The sequence below is a fragment of the Diadema setosum genome, chromosome 4, assembly GCF_964275005.1.
Source record: "Diadema setosum chromosome 4, eeDiaSeto1, whole genome shotgun sequence".
In the NCBI taxonomy this organism is placed as follows: Eukaryota; Metazoa; Echinodermata; class Echinoidea; order Diadematoida; family Diadematidae; genus Diadema; species Diadema setosum.
This window is the reverse complement of record NC_092688.1, coordinates 10,759,279-10,776,674: the sequence shown is the minus strand read 5'-3', so window position 1 is coordinate 10,776,674 and position 17,396 is coordinate 10,759,279. Positions and strand designations below refer to the sequence as shown.

At 38.6% G+C, this 17,396-nt stretch overlaps 1 protein-coding gene across 1 annotated transcript in view; it reads right to left on the bottom strand.

The window, feature by feature from the left end:
• Positions 1–17,396, bottom strand: part of LOC140227602 (uncharacterized) — a 206,198-nt gene that overhangs the window by 134,962 nt on the left and 53,840 nt on the right. The window contains exons 2-3 of the mRNA XM_072308019.1: positions 10,919–11,272; positions 4,295–4,373 (exon numbers count right to left, since the gene is read on the bottom strand). Coding sequence (XP_072164120.1) covers positions 4,295–4,373; positions 10,919–11,272 — 433 coding nt within the window. The remainder of the gene's footprint in view (positions 1–4,294; positions 4,374–10,918; positions 11,273–17,396) is intronic.

Sequence of the window (17,396 nt, the reverse complement as noted above, 5' to 3'; positions counted from 1 at the left end):
TGTAATGGGTTGACCTTCATATTTCTGTTTTGTTTTCTTTTCCTTTGAATATTTCTCCTTTTCCCTTATCTATTCATTTCTGTCTCTTTCATTTTACCGATACTCTTCTCTTCCTTCTTGTATTTGCACTTATTCTCATTCTTTTTGGTATTTTCTTGTGGTCTTCCATTCCACGGTATCAGTGAGTTATTCCATGGATTTTGTGTTTCCTGCACCAAGGAGATTTTGCGGGATTTTTCTGAATGTAATTGGTTGAGTATGGAACATCACAGATTCTGGGGATAAGCAATTGCTTCATGGCAACTTGATATTCAGGTTTGTGGACTTTCTCATTGGATGACATATCATTAAATAAAAGCTAATTATGCTTGATACTACAAAAAAAATATATAATACATACTTCTCTCCTTCGAACCACACAGAGATTGATTAACAATACAACAGAAAACAGTCACTCTGCATATGAGACAATTTCCTGTTAAGACAGTCTACAAGATCCAAGCTCATGCAATCTTTCCCCTCTTTTATTTTTGGTGCATGCACTTAAGAGGATAGTTTCTGTATGATGAAATGCGGAGCCTGCGCGGTATTTTCATTTTAACAGGTATGTAAGTGGGTACCCTAATTAAATGACTGAGAAGGAATGTCAATGATTGGTTGTCATGGAGACTTAGTTCCTTGTTGTAGTCTGCTTCAACACACCCTATTACTTATGCCCAGGCTAGACCTCAAATTGCATGCAGTGATATGAAGCTAAAGGGTTCCTGAAAAGGGGAGGGGGTCTTTCTCACAATAATTTCTAACATGTGTACAAGATATTGCAATGAATTATATCATGCTTAGAAAAGAGATGAGAGCAGAACCCCATTAAATAAAATTTCAGGGCATTTCTTTCCATTTAAACGTTGTGTCCACATGAACTTTCTATTACTAATGTACAAAGAGAGAGATTTTTTTTCTCAATACTTGATTTCTGAATATTGATTTGCCAACATTCTTGAATCCTTACAAATACATCAACAATCATTACCCCAGGCTCATTGAGAAACTACTTTGTGAAAAGCTCCAATTTCATGCTAACAAGAGACACATGTACAGTTCTTTCACTGGTCCTACATATATATATTGTGTCAGCAAGTTCTGGATGGAAGAAAAAAAAACCTGCTGACTCTTTGGTCTTGCTCAGTCAAAATGGCCCACTTACGCTCTGCTGCAAATGCCATTCATACTAACGCATATAATTTTTAGAAAACTTACAACCTCACGGGAGAGATTTTTCAGCTAATGCATTGAGAACCATCAAAACCACTGCCAAAATTTTCTGACTGTGCATGAATAATTATGCTCTTGTGACTTGCAGTGAGAACCACTCAAGGCAAAAAAACAAAACAAAACACCCAAACATACAATTCCTTCAATATGAGTCCCACCTCTCTTGTCAGATTACTATAAGATAGTAATCATAATTCTAGTAATTATATCATAATGACAGTAAATACACTCAAAATACAAATTGGAGCCACCCAATTACATGGCCAAGGTATAGTGTAGTTCACTGCAAAGGTACATTACAGCCTCAGAGTTCAGAAGATTCTTTGAGTGCAGTATCATCACAATTTTCATGGCAGCAAAAACACACTCCAAAAAATTTACATCCTTTTTTTTCATACGGCATGATTTTCTACCTGTGAAAATGGGATGAGCGGCTGTCTGCCACATTTTAACCCCATAGGTTCCAGTCAAAGTGAGTCAGATTGAAGGGTAAGAATATCTATCATGTCATGTTCCATTAGGCAGCCCACCACTGGGTCGACCTGCTGCCAGCCACATGATCGATGTAACGGGCATGCGGAGGAAAACCCGTAGAAAGGCACCTTGAGTACTTGACTGCCTACGACATGCTCACAACATGGGTTGACGATTATGCCGGATTTCCTTCTGCTAATCGAACAAAAAGCTGCTCTGTTCATGTCCTGAAACAAGGGTAATGATCCTTTTGAAAAGTCATAAGTTTGCTGTGAGATTGCATAAATATGTTCTCATCAAATAACTGTTTCACTGTAAACTATAAACAATCAATACTGTAATTGCTGATCTCATCATCACATGTAAACCATGTCTGTTTTATAGTGCTCTCTTTCTAACCAACTGGCAATAACAGGGTTAAGAAACCCTTTAAAAGTAAATGGCTTCCAAAAATGAGAAACATGAGGGAAAAAAAAAACAAAAACCTAAACACTATCTCCACCATAACTGCAATTTTCTTCCTGAATCATGCCCATGTTGAACAGGAGACTTTTAGAGACTGAAGAAAGTTAGCAAGCTCATTTTGGTCTAATGACTTAAGATTGCTCAGTATGAAAGGGGACAAGCTCATTTGGGTCCAATGACTTAAGATTGCTCAGTCTGAAAGGGGACAAGCTCATTTGGGTCCAACGGAAAAAGACTGCTCAATCTAAAAGGTGACAGGATCACTCTGGTCTAATGACTGAAGATTGCTCAGTCTGAAAGGGGACAAGCTCACTCAGGTCTAATGACTGAAGTTTGCTCAGTCTGAAAGGGGACAAGCTCACTTGGGTCTAATGACTGAAGTTTGCTCAGTCTGAAAGGGGACAAGCTCACTCGGGTCTAAATAGTGACTTCAGTTTGCTCAGTCTGAAAGGGGACAAACTTACTCAGGTCTAATGATGGAAAATTGCTCAGTGTGAAAGGGGTGATAATCTCGCATGGGAGGAGAAAACCAGTTTCCTCTGTACGCCTTCCTTCAGAAAGCCACCCCTGGCGGCATTTCTCGTACCCTTTCCAAACCTTCCTGGTGATGTTTTGGGTCTGAATGTATCTCAAATTAAATCCCTAACCTGCAGCTGAATGTTCTCTTATCACAGGAGCCAAAATTGTGTCTGAACCTTGTAAACATGGGTGTGTGGTCACATTCTACCATGCCCCAATTTTCCATACAATGTATAACAAACAACACAACCAATGGTATGATTGTCTATAAACACACACACACACACAAAAAAAAGAACCGGAAAGACTGCAGTGGACAGAATACTTCTGTATACATATAACCAAGTTATTCTTCAATAATTGGGGGTTGTTTTGTGTTGGAAGTATGATATTCACATATGAGAAAAAAAATCATAAAATTATTTGTTATTCAAGTAAACACTAGATTTTTGCAGTACGTTTTCGAGTATCATACTGGAGATACTAAGTATATTCAATTTGTAACAAAACAGTTGCAAAAGTGCACAAAATTTCTTTTTTAATGATGAGCTGGGTTTTGTCTCCCAAAATCATCATACTTGGATGTCTTTCTTCCTGCCATAGGTAAGATAGTCCAGATGAAAATACCTCTGCAACATATCATGTGAATGAGTTTTTATGCACAATGTTAATCATGGTGAGATATACATTGGACTATGAGATTTCTGTGAAAGCTCATTGATATCATGACAGAAGAATTTGGGCTGAATGATTCTGCAAGAATCTGTATGCTAGGCACTCTTTTTTCATTTTCTAAGATACAGATGTAAGTTTTTTGTGTCATGTATTAATTCTTACAATGCTATTCTTTCACTTTGCATGCTTCCATTCTCTTTGTGATCAATTAAGTAGTTTAATTGCAAAAGGAGATAACTCCATTCCTGTACATGTGAGATATTTGGGATTAACACTGAAAAAACAACAACACAGAAACTGCTAAGAAAATGTGAGTTTTGATAATAACTTCAAGAATATTCATTGTTATGGAAAAGTGGGGAACCAATGGAAAGATTTTATTTTGTTCTATCTGTTGATGAGCTTACTTCAAAATACATAAAACTGGTGCTTATCAGGTTTTGCTATCAAATCTTCAATTGTAGGCCATTGACTATTATAGGTCCCTACCATTTGCAGATGAAACAAAAATCTAGCTTTAGTGCTTCAAACGGTTCTAAAATTTGAGTTAGGGACAGAAACAACCAATGCAAAAATGTTAATCAGTATAACCAGTGTGAAGTATTGTTAAACATACAAAATATGAACAACAGTTACATGTATAATAAAATTGTTTCTAGATTAAACCATCTACAGTTATGGTTTAATGAGAAAAATAGTGATATCTCCTTATATCTTAGGCTTTATTGCAAAATTTTTCTATGTAAGATGTTTTGTGATACACCTGACCTACACATATGCATCAAATGTGATAACTCAAACATTTCTTAAATCACTGCTCCCAATGGTAAATAATATCTTTAACATCTGAAGCAAGTACGACAGATCAAGTTATGGTTGAGAATCTCACCTTGTCTGTTCTTCCTCTTCACCTCCCTGATTGCAGACCGAACCTTCCTTCGATCGTTGAAGTCTCTGGTCTCCGAGAGCTGCCAACGAATCAAAAGAGATTTGAAGTTGAGTGGCTGCTCTTCTTCCATGATAACCATGGTGGTTTGAAAAAGCAGAAAAAAAAATACACAGGCAGGTGGGAAAGATCTTAATACGATTCCATCCACCACACTAGAAACCAGACTGACAGAAAGAGCTGGAGTTCGTTCTAGTATAAGGCCTATCCTCAGCAGCACGCAGAAAGTGACAGGTGCATTTCATATGACGGACTGGATTGTTAGATTGTCAGTGGAGTGACACGCCATGAAGTGCTGGGGGGGTCCAGAATACGATGAATGGAATTGATGAATCAATTATTGCTGATCACTTATAACAGAATTGCCTCAGCCGACCGGATCTGCCCCAGCTTGGTGAATGTTTCAGGCAGCGAAGATCATTCAAGAATTCACAGGCTATTTCGTATAATGGCAAAACTTCTCATCTGCTGATCCCGAGCACCAGCGTGGGTGATTCCAACACTCTGACGGATACCAGCACTTTTCTGCTTCAATAAACATCCGAAGTACCACACATGGGCAGAAAATGATCTCCTTAAAAGTCAGCAGAGCGTTTTAAAGAGATACCTGAGGTAATATATGTTTGTCGATGGCAAAGTGCAACATGGTTTATTGCCACAACAAACTCAGACTCTACAAGTTTGTGTTCCGGCATTAGACTTATCCGTGGAACTGTGCTATAAGTCCAGACAGTTTCACCAAGCGCTTGGTTTATGTTGCGTTGTTGTTCTGCCCATCGGACAAAGAGAAACAAATTGATCCAAACTTGCTGGTGGGGGGTAGGGGAGAAACACCTGTGAGTAATCCGTTCTCATCAAAGTCTCACTGACGTAACAACAAACAACAGCAAAGTGATGGATAGCACTAATTACCCAGGAAATACACTACAGGGGAAGACCTCCGTTAGACAGAACAGCACAATCGCTAATAGATGTAACGGCCCGTTTGACTCAATCGCTTGCTGGAAATGCGGTCACAGAACCAGTCGCATTCCAGGTGTTATGAAGGCATGTTGTTTGTCCATGAATTGAACCACTGCAGCATTGTGCATGGGGTCATCAGTTGTTCTCCGAGACTGGTGGTCAAAAGTCAGAAACCACATTCAAAATGACTTTTACGATTCAGCACAGATGTCATCAGTCACTGAAATTCTCCAAACACAGATGCAAACAAAAAAAAAAAAAAAAAAAAAAATGAAGAGTTCAGTATACTCGAAAGGATTTTTTTAGGATAAACAGGGACAATTAGTTGTGATAAGGATTGTTCAAAATCATAAAAGTGCCTGTACAAGCCAGGTCACCCAGCAGAACTGATGGGGAACTTATCGATCAAATTCCTCGCGAGACAAGAACCTCCTGATGATTCGACAGGGAACGAGAGTTCTGACACATATTCAGACTTAAGTCATCTTAGGGAGTGTAAGGTCTCCTGTTCCTTTCATGAATATTACACCTAAGTCTGTCTGGCATGGTCAAACCCTGAAAATAGTTCTGTCCAAAGCTGCGAAAATCCTCGCTTCACGATGGCATAACAGGGTAAGGCAGGCTCAGCCGTTAGGCCCCCTATCCCCACGCAGGCTTTCGGGAAAGTTGTGCAAAGTGAGGAAATCAAACCTGTGATGTTCTTGGAGGTGCCTTATCTGCCTAAAGATATGAGTGGGCCACAGCTGTGAGGTAGATCCAAGTTTCAACTCTTGATGAAGAAATTTCGCGTCACAAGTTTAATGAGCGGAAATGCCAAGGTCATTTTTCCATTTAAGGAAAAAAAAAAGAAAATGAAAGAGAAATACATTGAAGGCATGCAAGACTGACAGGAAATGGCAAGGGCTGACATTCACATGTCTCAATACCAACTAATCATATTTCAAGTATTTTTGATATCTTGCACGAGATTTCTGCGGTGGTCACGTTGGCTATATCGGCTTCAAAGACTGGATCGTAATCAGTTATATGAGTCACAAATACTCAACACTCGATATCCGTGGGCCGCAAAGTCATCATTTCATGCAGAGAGAGAGAGAAAAGAAAAATCATAGGATCTGTCCATGGATTAGTCTACTCTCAAGTAAAATTCTAATTAAAGAATATCAATCAGACACTGGTGCACTTCCTTTCAAATCGACAAAATAAAACGAAAATGATATTTGGCACTGATTCCACCTTCTTCACACGCATTTTGGCAGTCAAGGATATGCCACGATAAGAAAAGGATTAGGTGTTTCCTGCAGCACACAAGCGATGGCAAACCCCCAATGAGGGTATTCACTAAATCTTTAACATCACTCTTGGTATTGTGATAGAAAGTTGTCGTTGACGAAAGACAGCGAACTGTTCATCCCGTACACCCGTGATCTGGAAGGAATGTGAACAATGCGATTCCTGAGATATCGGAGTTTAACCTGTTGAAGACGAGTCTCAAGTATACTCGGGCAGGTGTCTATGGGAAATTTGTGTTGTAGCAAAATCAGTCCTTCTCAACGGGTTAAAGTTTTGCAGGTGGTCACAACTAATAAACTACACTGATCCAAGTTTCCCCCTCACAACATCTACGCCTTTTCTGCTGGCAACTTTATGTAGCAAAAGATACACTGTACTTCCATTACAGGCTAGAGGTGGAGTATTTTAGCTTTGCATCACCTAAAGCATTAAATGCAGTCTCTCTCTCTCTGTCTTTCTTTCTTTTTCATGTGCTTATCAGTCCTCCGTACCTGATCTGAAGAATTTTATGGGATGTTGGGCGCGAACGAAGGTTTGAGCGGTATTTCCTCCCAGGCACCCGGGTAGAGTGTTTTCGCACCTAATCTCTAAAACATGACGGGGGAGGAAACGTTTCATAAGGGTGGGCTAGGTACTATCAGATGACAGATGTATTCATTGCATAGGGTTGAATGCAGTCTCGATGTAATAGACCCCTTGAAAATATCTCCACTATCAAAAAGAAAAAAAAAAATGTGTCTCACATGTACAGAAGTGTATATTGCAAGATCTAAAAACTAGTGGTTGGTGTGTTTTTTCCAGTCAATATTACTGTCTGAGAAATTAAGCAACATACTTCACAGTGGGCAGTTACTCTGCCAAAAAGCTGTACATCCATACCATACTGCATGACAGTCTGCACTATGAATTTTGTTCATATGTTAACATTATATGAATATTTACTACACACAGCAAACACTTGTTTGGAAATATACTAGTCACTAAAAGCAATACCAATCTATTTTTATTCTGGAAATTAAAGGTCCCCCCCCCCAAAAAAAAAAAAAAAAATAATAATAATAATAAAAGAGAGAAAATAGAAACATGCTTGGCAACACGAACATGGTCAATATGTGTTGAAATGTACAGAGTACTGCATAATGGAAAGTGTAAAACAAGAAATTTTTGGCTCCCAAATTTCAGGTATCACAGCATCCATTTTGAATATTGTTACATCAATATCTTCCTCAAATAATCCTGTGCTTTTCTTGATAGGTCTGAGATAAAAACATGTTTTAATGGTACATGGAAGACTTTCAGCTCATGAAAGATATATCATTTAAGGTTCTTTAAAATCACAAGATCAATATTACATAAATTTTGGTTTTTAAAGGGTACATATACTACATTGTACTCTGAATATGTTTTCAATACAAAATACACACATTATTACGTCCACCAATATTGGATTAAAACCCAAAGTCCAATTATGTTAAAATGTAGACATTTTCATCATAAGGCTAGTTGCATTTTTCTTTTCATTCAAATATATTTGTTAGCAGACTAAATTGTTTACACTAAATGTTAAAGAAAAATAATGTAAACAGTTTTGTTGTTGCTGTTGTTTTTTTTTGTAACAAGCATTAGCTAAGCGAGACACCGAATTCTTGTGTCACTCGAAAGGATCCATCCAATGGTAACCTCTTGGAGCAAGACACAGATAGAACAAGACAGACAATCAATTACTGTGTCAATTTGCACCCAGACACTCTTTACGTCTCTGCGCTAAAGTTGCGATAGCATGCACACCGGCCTTGCATCTTTAACCTGCCCTACTCAATTACACTAGTCCCATCCCCCTCCCCCCCCCCCCCAACCCATCATAAACAAGATTCATCCCGACAATCAATTAGGGGTGATTTCCCAGTCTGGATTGGACGGGTAAGGTAGAGTGACAGAACTAGGAACGCACACAAACAGCTTCCCCCCATTCACAAAACTCTCTTGTTTTCCTCCTAGCCGATTTTTTTGTAAGCCTTGATGAAATATTTGACCCGCTTTTTTATATCCCTACTGAATATTTTTCTTGTACATCCACATCATATTTTGGAAACAGAAATGAATATCAAGTCCATAATTATCTTATAAAAAGACTTGCTACCAATGTAAAGTACTAATAAATGATACCTTCATATCACGACGCCACTACAGATTTGCTGAAATGGGAAACACTTTGCTTCTCCATCAAGCTACCCCTTTCATACGGGCCGCCCACTGTCAGTGGAATAGTTTATCCCCATCTACAACAACGGAACAAACTAACTGCAAAATAAAAAAGAAGAAGAAAAGGAGCTTGTCCTGCTTCTAGTTTTATCAATACAGAAGCAGAAACTGGCAGGATTGCACGTCTCAGAAGTTTTGATCCAACGTCTCAACACTTCTTCATTTATTACTGGAATTTTATCCTCAGCCTGAACAGAGAATAGGACACGGAGAAAAGAACGTCTCGATCGAATGAAAGCGGAATACACTTTCACTATCCCACTACGATATCTCCGTCTAGCACACTTTGTCATTTTTCCCAAATTGTGTTTCTCAACATCAATCCCCTCCCCCCCCCCCCCCACCTCAAATACACAGAGGCTAAAAATCATCAATAATGCATTAAATGCTTACAGTAAAACTCAAATTTCTTAGCATTCTTCACCACGATACTGTATTTCCCTCAAATAAAATAAAATCACAGGGATACATATGGCTGGATTCTCTCTAATTTGAATATTTTTTTCAAAAAAAATAAATAAAAAAATCATGGCCTTATTCATGGGCTGTTTAATCACAGGCAAGCAAGTCATATCATTTACAACATTGTGAATCATGTTGACTGCAAATCAATTAGTAGACCTTAAAAATAACCACCAATACTCAATAGATTATTGCTTTTCTTTTTCAACTCATAAAAAACATTATTTTCATTCTAAAACATCTGAGAAATTGAACAGGGAGGTAAGGTTTACATTAAGTCTCCAGTCCAGTCAACTGCATGGGGAGGATTTCTCCACAAATCAATACAAAACTGTCACCTAACAAGTTGTGACAGTGGACCAAATATATCGTTCCACATATCAACAACTTAATTCCTTAAAATGAAGAATGAGAGCTCCACGGGGCGTTCACCTTACTGGCAGTATTGTGATGTTTCTTGCAAGATGGAAGTCAAGCTCTCTTATGTCAATGATCTTTTCATGTGCAGACAGCATTAGCATGGCACTCTGGGAGTTCGCCTGTCGCACTACTTTACAGCTAGACAGGGTGAAAATGACAGCGTTTCCCAAGGACTCTCTCTCATCAGTCTCCCCACACAGTTAGTTCTCAGAGATATCTCCCCGACGATGCTTTGTCAGAAAACATATACCCACAGAGTGATAATTATTAGAAATGTCATGTTACTGCAGCACGTACGTAAACTGTCGTGAAATGTTAACTCGATTAGCCGGGGTGCTGAACCCGGAAGTCAGAGACTCCATGGAGGGCTTCGTCTATGCCGGTGTCCTGCAAACGGAACTGAGAGCATTTCCCAGCATTAATGATTTCACCCGAGATCATATAATCACATGATGATGATGCTGCCAGACAACTTCACCCCAGGTAAACGGAGAACAGATTTAGAAACCTCTAAAATTTAAAAAAAAAAAAAAGTTGCCAAGCATTTCTTTGTTCTTGCAAAAAGCAATAAATGATCACCATATTGATAACCAATCCCCTGAAAATGATTCCTTTTTATCCAAAATAAAAACTGAAATATCCTCGTCCCATGCACATACCAATCCACATTAGTGCATTTCAGACAATGGAGTACCTCTTTTTGCTAATTTTCACACTTCCAGTCTGTGCCACTGAGACAAAATCAAACCTGATGCTATAACCATTCTCAGCAAAATGACATCACTTTCAGTCTAAATTAGAATTTATTGCAAGTCATCTAGCAAATTATATGTGAAAAATATCTTAAATTTCCTTATTGAGTGAAAGCAGTACATCTTAGTTATTTTGAACATGAAAACATGTCAGGTGGGCTGCACAGCAAGTGCATAATTATTTCTTTGAATTTATCCAAAATTCATAAAGAGTAAGATTAATGATAGTAAAATTTATCAGAAATTTGTATTTTGTATTTTTCAATCTTTTATCATACACATGAGAATCACATTCCTTACAATCATGATGACTTATATATTTTGATTCATGTATAATAATGATACACAATCCAATCCAATCAAATCAAATCAACCCAAATCAATTCAAATCAAAGTCTGGGGTAGGATACTATACCAGTTTGGTGAGTTTCTGTTCATCGCTCCCTGCCTCGCTGATTTTAGCATCAATATCTATTTTGTCTTCATTCTCATTATCCTCTCCTCCTCCTCCTCCTCCCCCTCCATCCGTCTCCCGTTTCCTGCGAGACCGGTAGAGGATATCATCATCCTGACTCTGCTTCTTCGTCTGCTCGTCGTTCTCTGGCCGTCGGCGGCGCTCGTAGCGGAACGACTGGTGGTGGGAGACCTTACTCCCCGGCGAGACGGGGTTGTGGTAGTGGGGGTGGGCCACATTGTTGTTGTTGGCCCTAAGCTCGCGGAGAGCCGCTCGGATCTTCCGTCTCTCGGTGATGTCGGAGCTGGTATCAAGCTGGAAGCCAAGCAAAGGTGAGATGGATGAATTATTGTAGTGAATGAGCATGTCTCCAAAAAAAAAAAAATGACTAATGATTTACATCAATCTATATCAATTGGTCTATGAAATAAAGTCAACTGTATACTATTGCTTGTTAATGACTGCCCTAACTACATGTATGATGTAATTTTATGTTCCTTTCTTGCAGGTTTTTTTTCCCTATTATTTTTGTGCCTTGCACGCTTCTGCAATGAATGAATGAGTGTTCTTCTCCACCCCATGACACATTTAATAGCATAAAATATGACAAGTGCATCTCCTTCATATATACAGCTAATCAGTTCTGAAGAGTATATCATATGCAACCCATTGGTTGTCAAAATAGATCATAATCAAAAAATTTTTGACAGATAAAACATTAAAATATTCATCTCTTATCACATATTAATCTTCTTAACCCGTTGAGGACAAACTGATTTTGCCACAACAAAACGCATTTCCCATAGGCCTCTGCCCAAGTATACTTGGGACTCGTCCTGAGGGTGTATGATTGACAACAAAATCCAACAAATGGTGAAAACTTAAAACAAAGTTGTATCGCATCTGAAGCCATATATTCCCTCAACTCTGAGAGCAGTACATAACACTATTCCACAGCATGCAGCCTGCGTTTAACTTGGTCAGTCCCACAGGCAAAAAGTTCATATACAATGTCACTCAGATTTTAGACCTCCTGCCCTGAGAAGGTTAAACCTGCCAAAGTACGTTGAACCTCCAGGGTATCATGATACCCTAGGATGCACACTACCAAGCAAGCAGCCAATTAAAGATACTAGTATTGTTTTCCTGCAGGCTGAGCACAGGTATTTTGCATTTCAACCCTGCAGGTGTTTTCCCTTTGTAGGCTTTCTTCAAGACCACTCTGCATTCCTGTGATGAGCACATTAGTCTTGACTGGTCTTGAATAAAGACTATCCCCTGCAGCCAATGAGAAAAGTCTTCTTTCTTCATAGCTGCTGTACTAGGAAGGCTGGTTGTTAACCTTTTCTGTGCCAGGGACTATGGACAGTGTGTCCGATTCTAATTTTCTATGGGGTTTTCTGGGCCAGTCGGGACTAAAAACACACGTAGGCTAAAGACAGCAAAATTTCCCTGAAAAATGAAGCACTTGTTGGGCAATGAACAAAGGGAGGGATAAAAATACCAATCCTCCCACTGAATGGAAACATCCAGTTCCATTTAATTTAGAAATGGATATTTAAATATGAAAGAAAAGAAAGATGAATATTAGTTGGTCAATCATGTAAGAGCAAGGCTTTAGACAAACAACATTTCAGTTATCAAATAACCAATTTGTTTTTGTTTTGGCAAATATCAAAATTGTGGCTCCATAAGTAGAGCAGTAAATCACCAGATATACAAGAAGATTTACAAGATCCTCCATATTTTTTTTTAATTCCATGTAGTCTCATATCAGTAATGGATGATTGATCATAATATGATTATACAAAGATTTTTTTTTTCTTTTTTTTTGTTGTTGTTGCATATTCCATGCTTTAGAAGAATGACTTATTTTGTTACAAAGAAAGGTTGGGAAAAAAATACTTATTGAATGGTAAAAATTTAACCAGGGCATTAAGCCTGACAGCCAGGTCAAAAACAAAGCAGCAGAGGATTTACTTTACTTGCAGAAAATACTGCAGGCCCTGTTTGAGCTTGTAGCTGAGAGCACGTGCTGGATACAAGCGAAAGCGCGAACACCGCTATCAGCCAATATTCTGCCTGGAACATCTGGTGGAAAAAATGCAAATGCTGGCTACAAACTAGGTGGGTCTTTTTCCTTCATTCCATAGCACAGTAGAATGCATGACTTTAGAGGAAAAAAATACATGGTAGCCCCATCAGAAAAGATCAATGTCCTATGCATCCTGTATAGTCTGCCTGTCAATATTAGCACTGGGAAACTATGGTGCATTGACTTAAGCTGGGTAACCATGGCAACATTGAGCTAGTCAAAAGATCAAACATTTATGGTTGTATAAGCTCAATTTGCCCCGAAACCAGATGCCCATCATTCACGTCCAGTGTCAGGCAGAAGGGGAAAAACTGGAGATGGGAAGGTTGTCATGGCAACTGGGTCAACATTTGATTTACATGTTGTCCATAAATGTCTGCTACCAGCACTGAAACTGCGTACCCAAATACCTCTAAACTCTCATCAGCGATTGCTATAGTATACATGCACAATGCACTTTGCAGCAGGCTTTGACTCTGGTCTTCTTATCCATGTACTTCCCCTTTTTTTAACTTGTTCTCTTTATATCTCTGTCTCTCTCCTTCTTTCTGTCTACTTATCTGTTTATCTATCTATCTATCTATCTATCTATCTATCTATCTATCTATCTATCTCTGTGTATTCATAACACTGTCTATGTATCCATTCACCTGTTTGTATTTATCAACCTTTATTTGACTATCCCTATGATATCTATTCATCTCTATTTTTATTGGTAGCTGTGTATCCATTTCTAATTTATCTCTCTCCAAAATGTGTACATCACAGTTTGAATATCAATATACAGACTTTCTTTTTCTACCCAACCTTGGTAGCAAAGCTTGTGGAAGAAAAAGGTCAAATACTCATATATCAATGTCATCATTAAACTGTGCATGACCTGTTCCAACCCTGGTTAAGTCAAGGGTCACTTTGAAAAAGTTAGCTTCGCACGGTTTTTGTAGTTATTCTTGTTATTTTCATATTTGAATATCGCAAAAGGCAGAGCTTGAATATCACTTCTTCTTTCTTTTTTTTTTCATTCATTCATTTTATTTTTTCACAGTAGTGACATCAGAGAGGGGCTGTTCTTCAGCTAGTTTTTCAGTAAGTCCGGATGCCCGAGTTAATTCAGTACTGAAGGGATAAAGTTTAAAATGCAGTCATTGATGACAATCATTGGTTACTTTAAAGGGACTGTACAGTACTGGTTGAAGCGGGAATTCATGTTTTGAACATTCCTAAGTGAGATAATGAGAAACCTCATATGAAATATGAAAAAGCATGTAATTTTTAAGAAGGATTCAACGTTTATTTGATGAAAATTGGTTTTCAAATGGCTGAGATAACAAAAAAAAGTGATAATAATAAAAGGCGACATGCCACACTTTTATTAGGATCTCTTTGTTTCACCTTGTTTTTGGATATCTCAGCCATTTCAAAACCGATTTTCACCAAATAAACTTTTAATACCCCTTAGAATTGCATGCTCTTTGACATCTCATAGAGTGGTTTCTGAATGTCTTGCAAAATGTTTCACCTTGCTAAATTTTCACCTTGACCAGGACTGTATCCTCAGATTTAGGAAATCATAAAAAATAATAAAGAATCTAATCCTAATCAATCTAATAAATTCAACACCTCATCACTCACGCAAAAATTGATTCTCTGTTCCATTGCCTCATTTCTGTTGACAATTAAAGGGAAGATAAACCCCAGAGCAATGTGGATTGAGTGAAAGCAGCAACATTAGTAGAACACATCAGTGAAAGTTTGAAGAAAATCGGACAATCGATGCAGAAGTTATGAATTTTTAAAGTTTTGGTGTTGGAACCGCTGGATGAGGAGACTACTAGAGGTTATGACGTATGAGTGGACAACAATACCAAGAAAATATAAAGAAAATTCTACAAAAATCCATTTTTCATGAAAATTACAAATTCCATTAACTTGATATTGACATATGTTAAGGGTAGCAATTATTCCCCCTGCTTTCTGAAAGAGGTTGGTCCATTGCTCTTTCATGATTCTAGAAAAGTGAATTTTTGTTGAATTTCCTTTATATTTTCTTTGTATTGTTGTCCACTCATACGTCATATCCTCTAGTAGTCTCCTCAGCCAGCGGTTCCAACACCAAAACTTTAAAAATTCATAACTTTTGCATCGATTGTCCGATTTTCCTCAAACTTTCACTGATGTGTTCTACTAATGTTGCTGCTTTCACTCAATCCACATTGCTCTTTGGGTTTATCTTCCCTTTAAGCAGGCGAAATGTGTGGGTATATGTGTATATAATGTGCTTACTGGGGGATATTGACACCCCCTATAATCAACATCCACCTCCACAAACGTCAATCTACTTCTATGCACTACTAAGGATCCTTGAGTGGTAGACACCAGCGCAAGTGATGCAATCCTTGGCATCACTGGCAGGCAGGCAAGCAGGAGCATGAATGTGAGATTCTCTTCTGGGCAAGACATACGGTGTCACTGCACTTTTTGTGATGATGATGATCATGAGGATGATGCTTTTTCTGCTCACCCCGGTAGACGGTAGACGATGGCAGACAAGACAAACGGGGGGACACCTGTTTAAAGTGTTTGGTGCAGGCGGTATTCATGGGGCGCCAACATGGGATTTGACATCTGTGAGGAATGGTTTTAATCCTCTACCTCAGCATCCTAGCTGTGGAGCAGCATCCCACTTTTCTTCCAGCTGCCTGGCATGATGCTACGAAGACCAGAGGCCACGTCTCGTCGCCATGGTTACCAAATTGGTAGCTGAGTTACAATAGTGATTCTGCACGTACCCCCCAATCTAAAAAGGGGGACTTGCATTGCCCCCATGTCACATCCTCACACAGAGAAACCTGAGAGATGCTGGCATCAGTTACAGAACAGAACGGATAAACATCTCTCCATTTTCTAATGAGGTCATCATCTTCAAAGTTTGCTCACAGCATCCTGCAGATCATGTTCTTGGGTGTCTTTCATTTTCTTTCAAGATGAACTGACATTGTACAGGAGACTGCAGTGAATGCTGCCAACATAGCCATGCTTAAATGCATCATGTTGGAGACTTTATAACTTAAATACATGATATTCGTTGTACTGTACTCCTAGTTCTTCAACTCAAGTAACAGTTTTTTTTTACCAAAGACAAGGCAACATTAAAGTTGGCAGAAGTTGGTGCTGGTGGTAGATATTATGGGTATTATGTTACTAATTCCAGACTGCAAAGTGGAAGTCCATGGAAAATGAATCTTGATGGAATCAGAAAATTTTGGTTTTTTTTTTGTTTTGTTTTTTAAATTAAGTGTACCACAAGCAAACCAACTCGGTGTGTTGAGGAAACATGTGTGCTCAAAACAACTGATTTCACAACTGCCCAGGAGCCGCTGATCCAATCCTATTAGTAATTATTTCTTCCAGACTCCAGACCATGCTGTATAATGAAGAGCAGAAGGAAGGGTTTCATACATACAAAAGTCATCGTTCGCAATCACGTTTCTATACATGATGCTAATTTCTAAAAGATGTTTATGGTTGTGGGGTGTCGAGTCTTCTCATGGACCACTAATTGTACATGACATTGTATACACCAACTTTGTCATGTACTGTAAAACCAGAAATACATGTGTATTCATGACATAAAACTTTCGCAAAATGGAGCTGACAGCTTTTTTCACGGCATGAAATTTTTGCAAACTGCCACTGGCATTCCATGCTGATTGTTAATGTGTCGGGTGAAACCTTTCAATATTTTACTTTTGCGAATCCTGGCTCCTCGCGAAATTCACAAAGTTTCTAATGCATGCACAAATTTCTGGTTTTACAGTATTTTAAGGTTTGTCAATCAATGATATGAAAACCCCTAATATTTTATGGAAAAAAAGCACCTTCATACCATGAGTAGGCCCATTCTCACTTACGGTGAAATACCACAATATTTCATAATGAAAGATGGATGATCAACGGCTGACATCTTGTTGGCAATTTACATCTCTGGACCATGATTGGCCAAACATCATTTGAAAAGCGTGCTTGAGAAAAACATGTCTAAAGTTCTTCTGTAAGTATGAAAGCCCTCTGAGAAGTTCAAGTCAACATAAACAAATGTGAGGAACATCTTGTCCATGATGCCCTTGAGATGAAAAAAAAAAAAGAGAGGCAGTAGTCCTCCCTGACCTTCATCACTGAACCCTTCTTTTGCCCGGGATGGAGATTGGGTGCAGATTCTGAGGATGGAGGAAAAGCCTGGATAAAGGCTAAAAAAATTGGGAGTGAGGTGAGGTGTTAAATGGGATCTGTCCTCGTGAGTAGCGACCCGTTCAGTGGTTAACACATCGCCAGCGCACCCAGGCA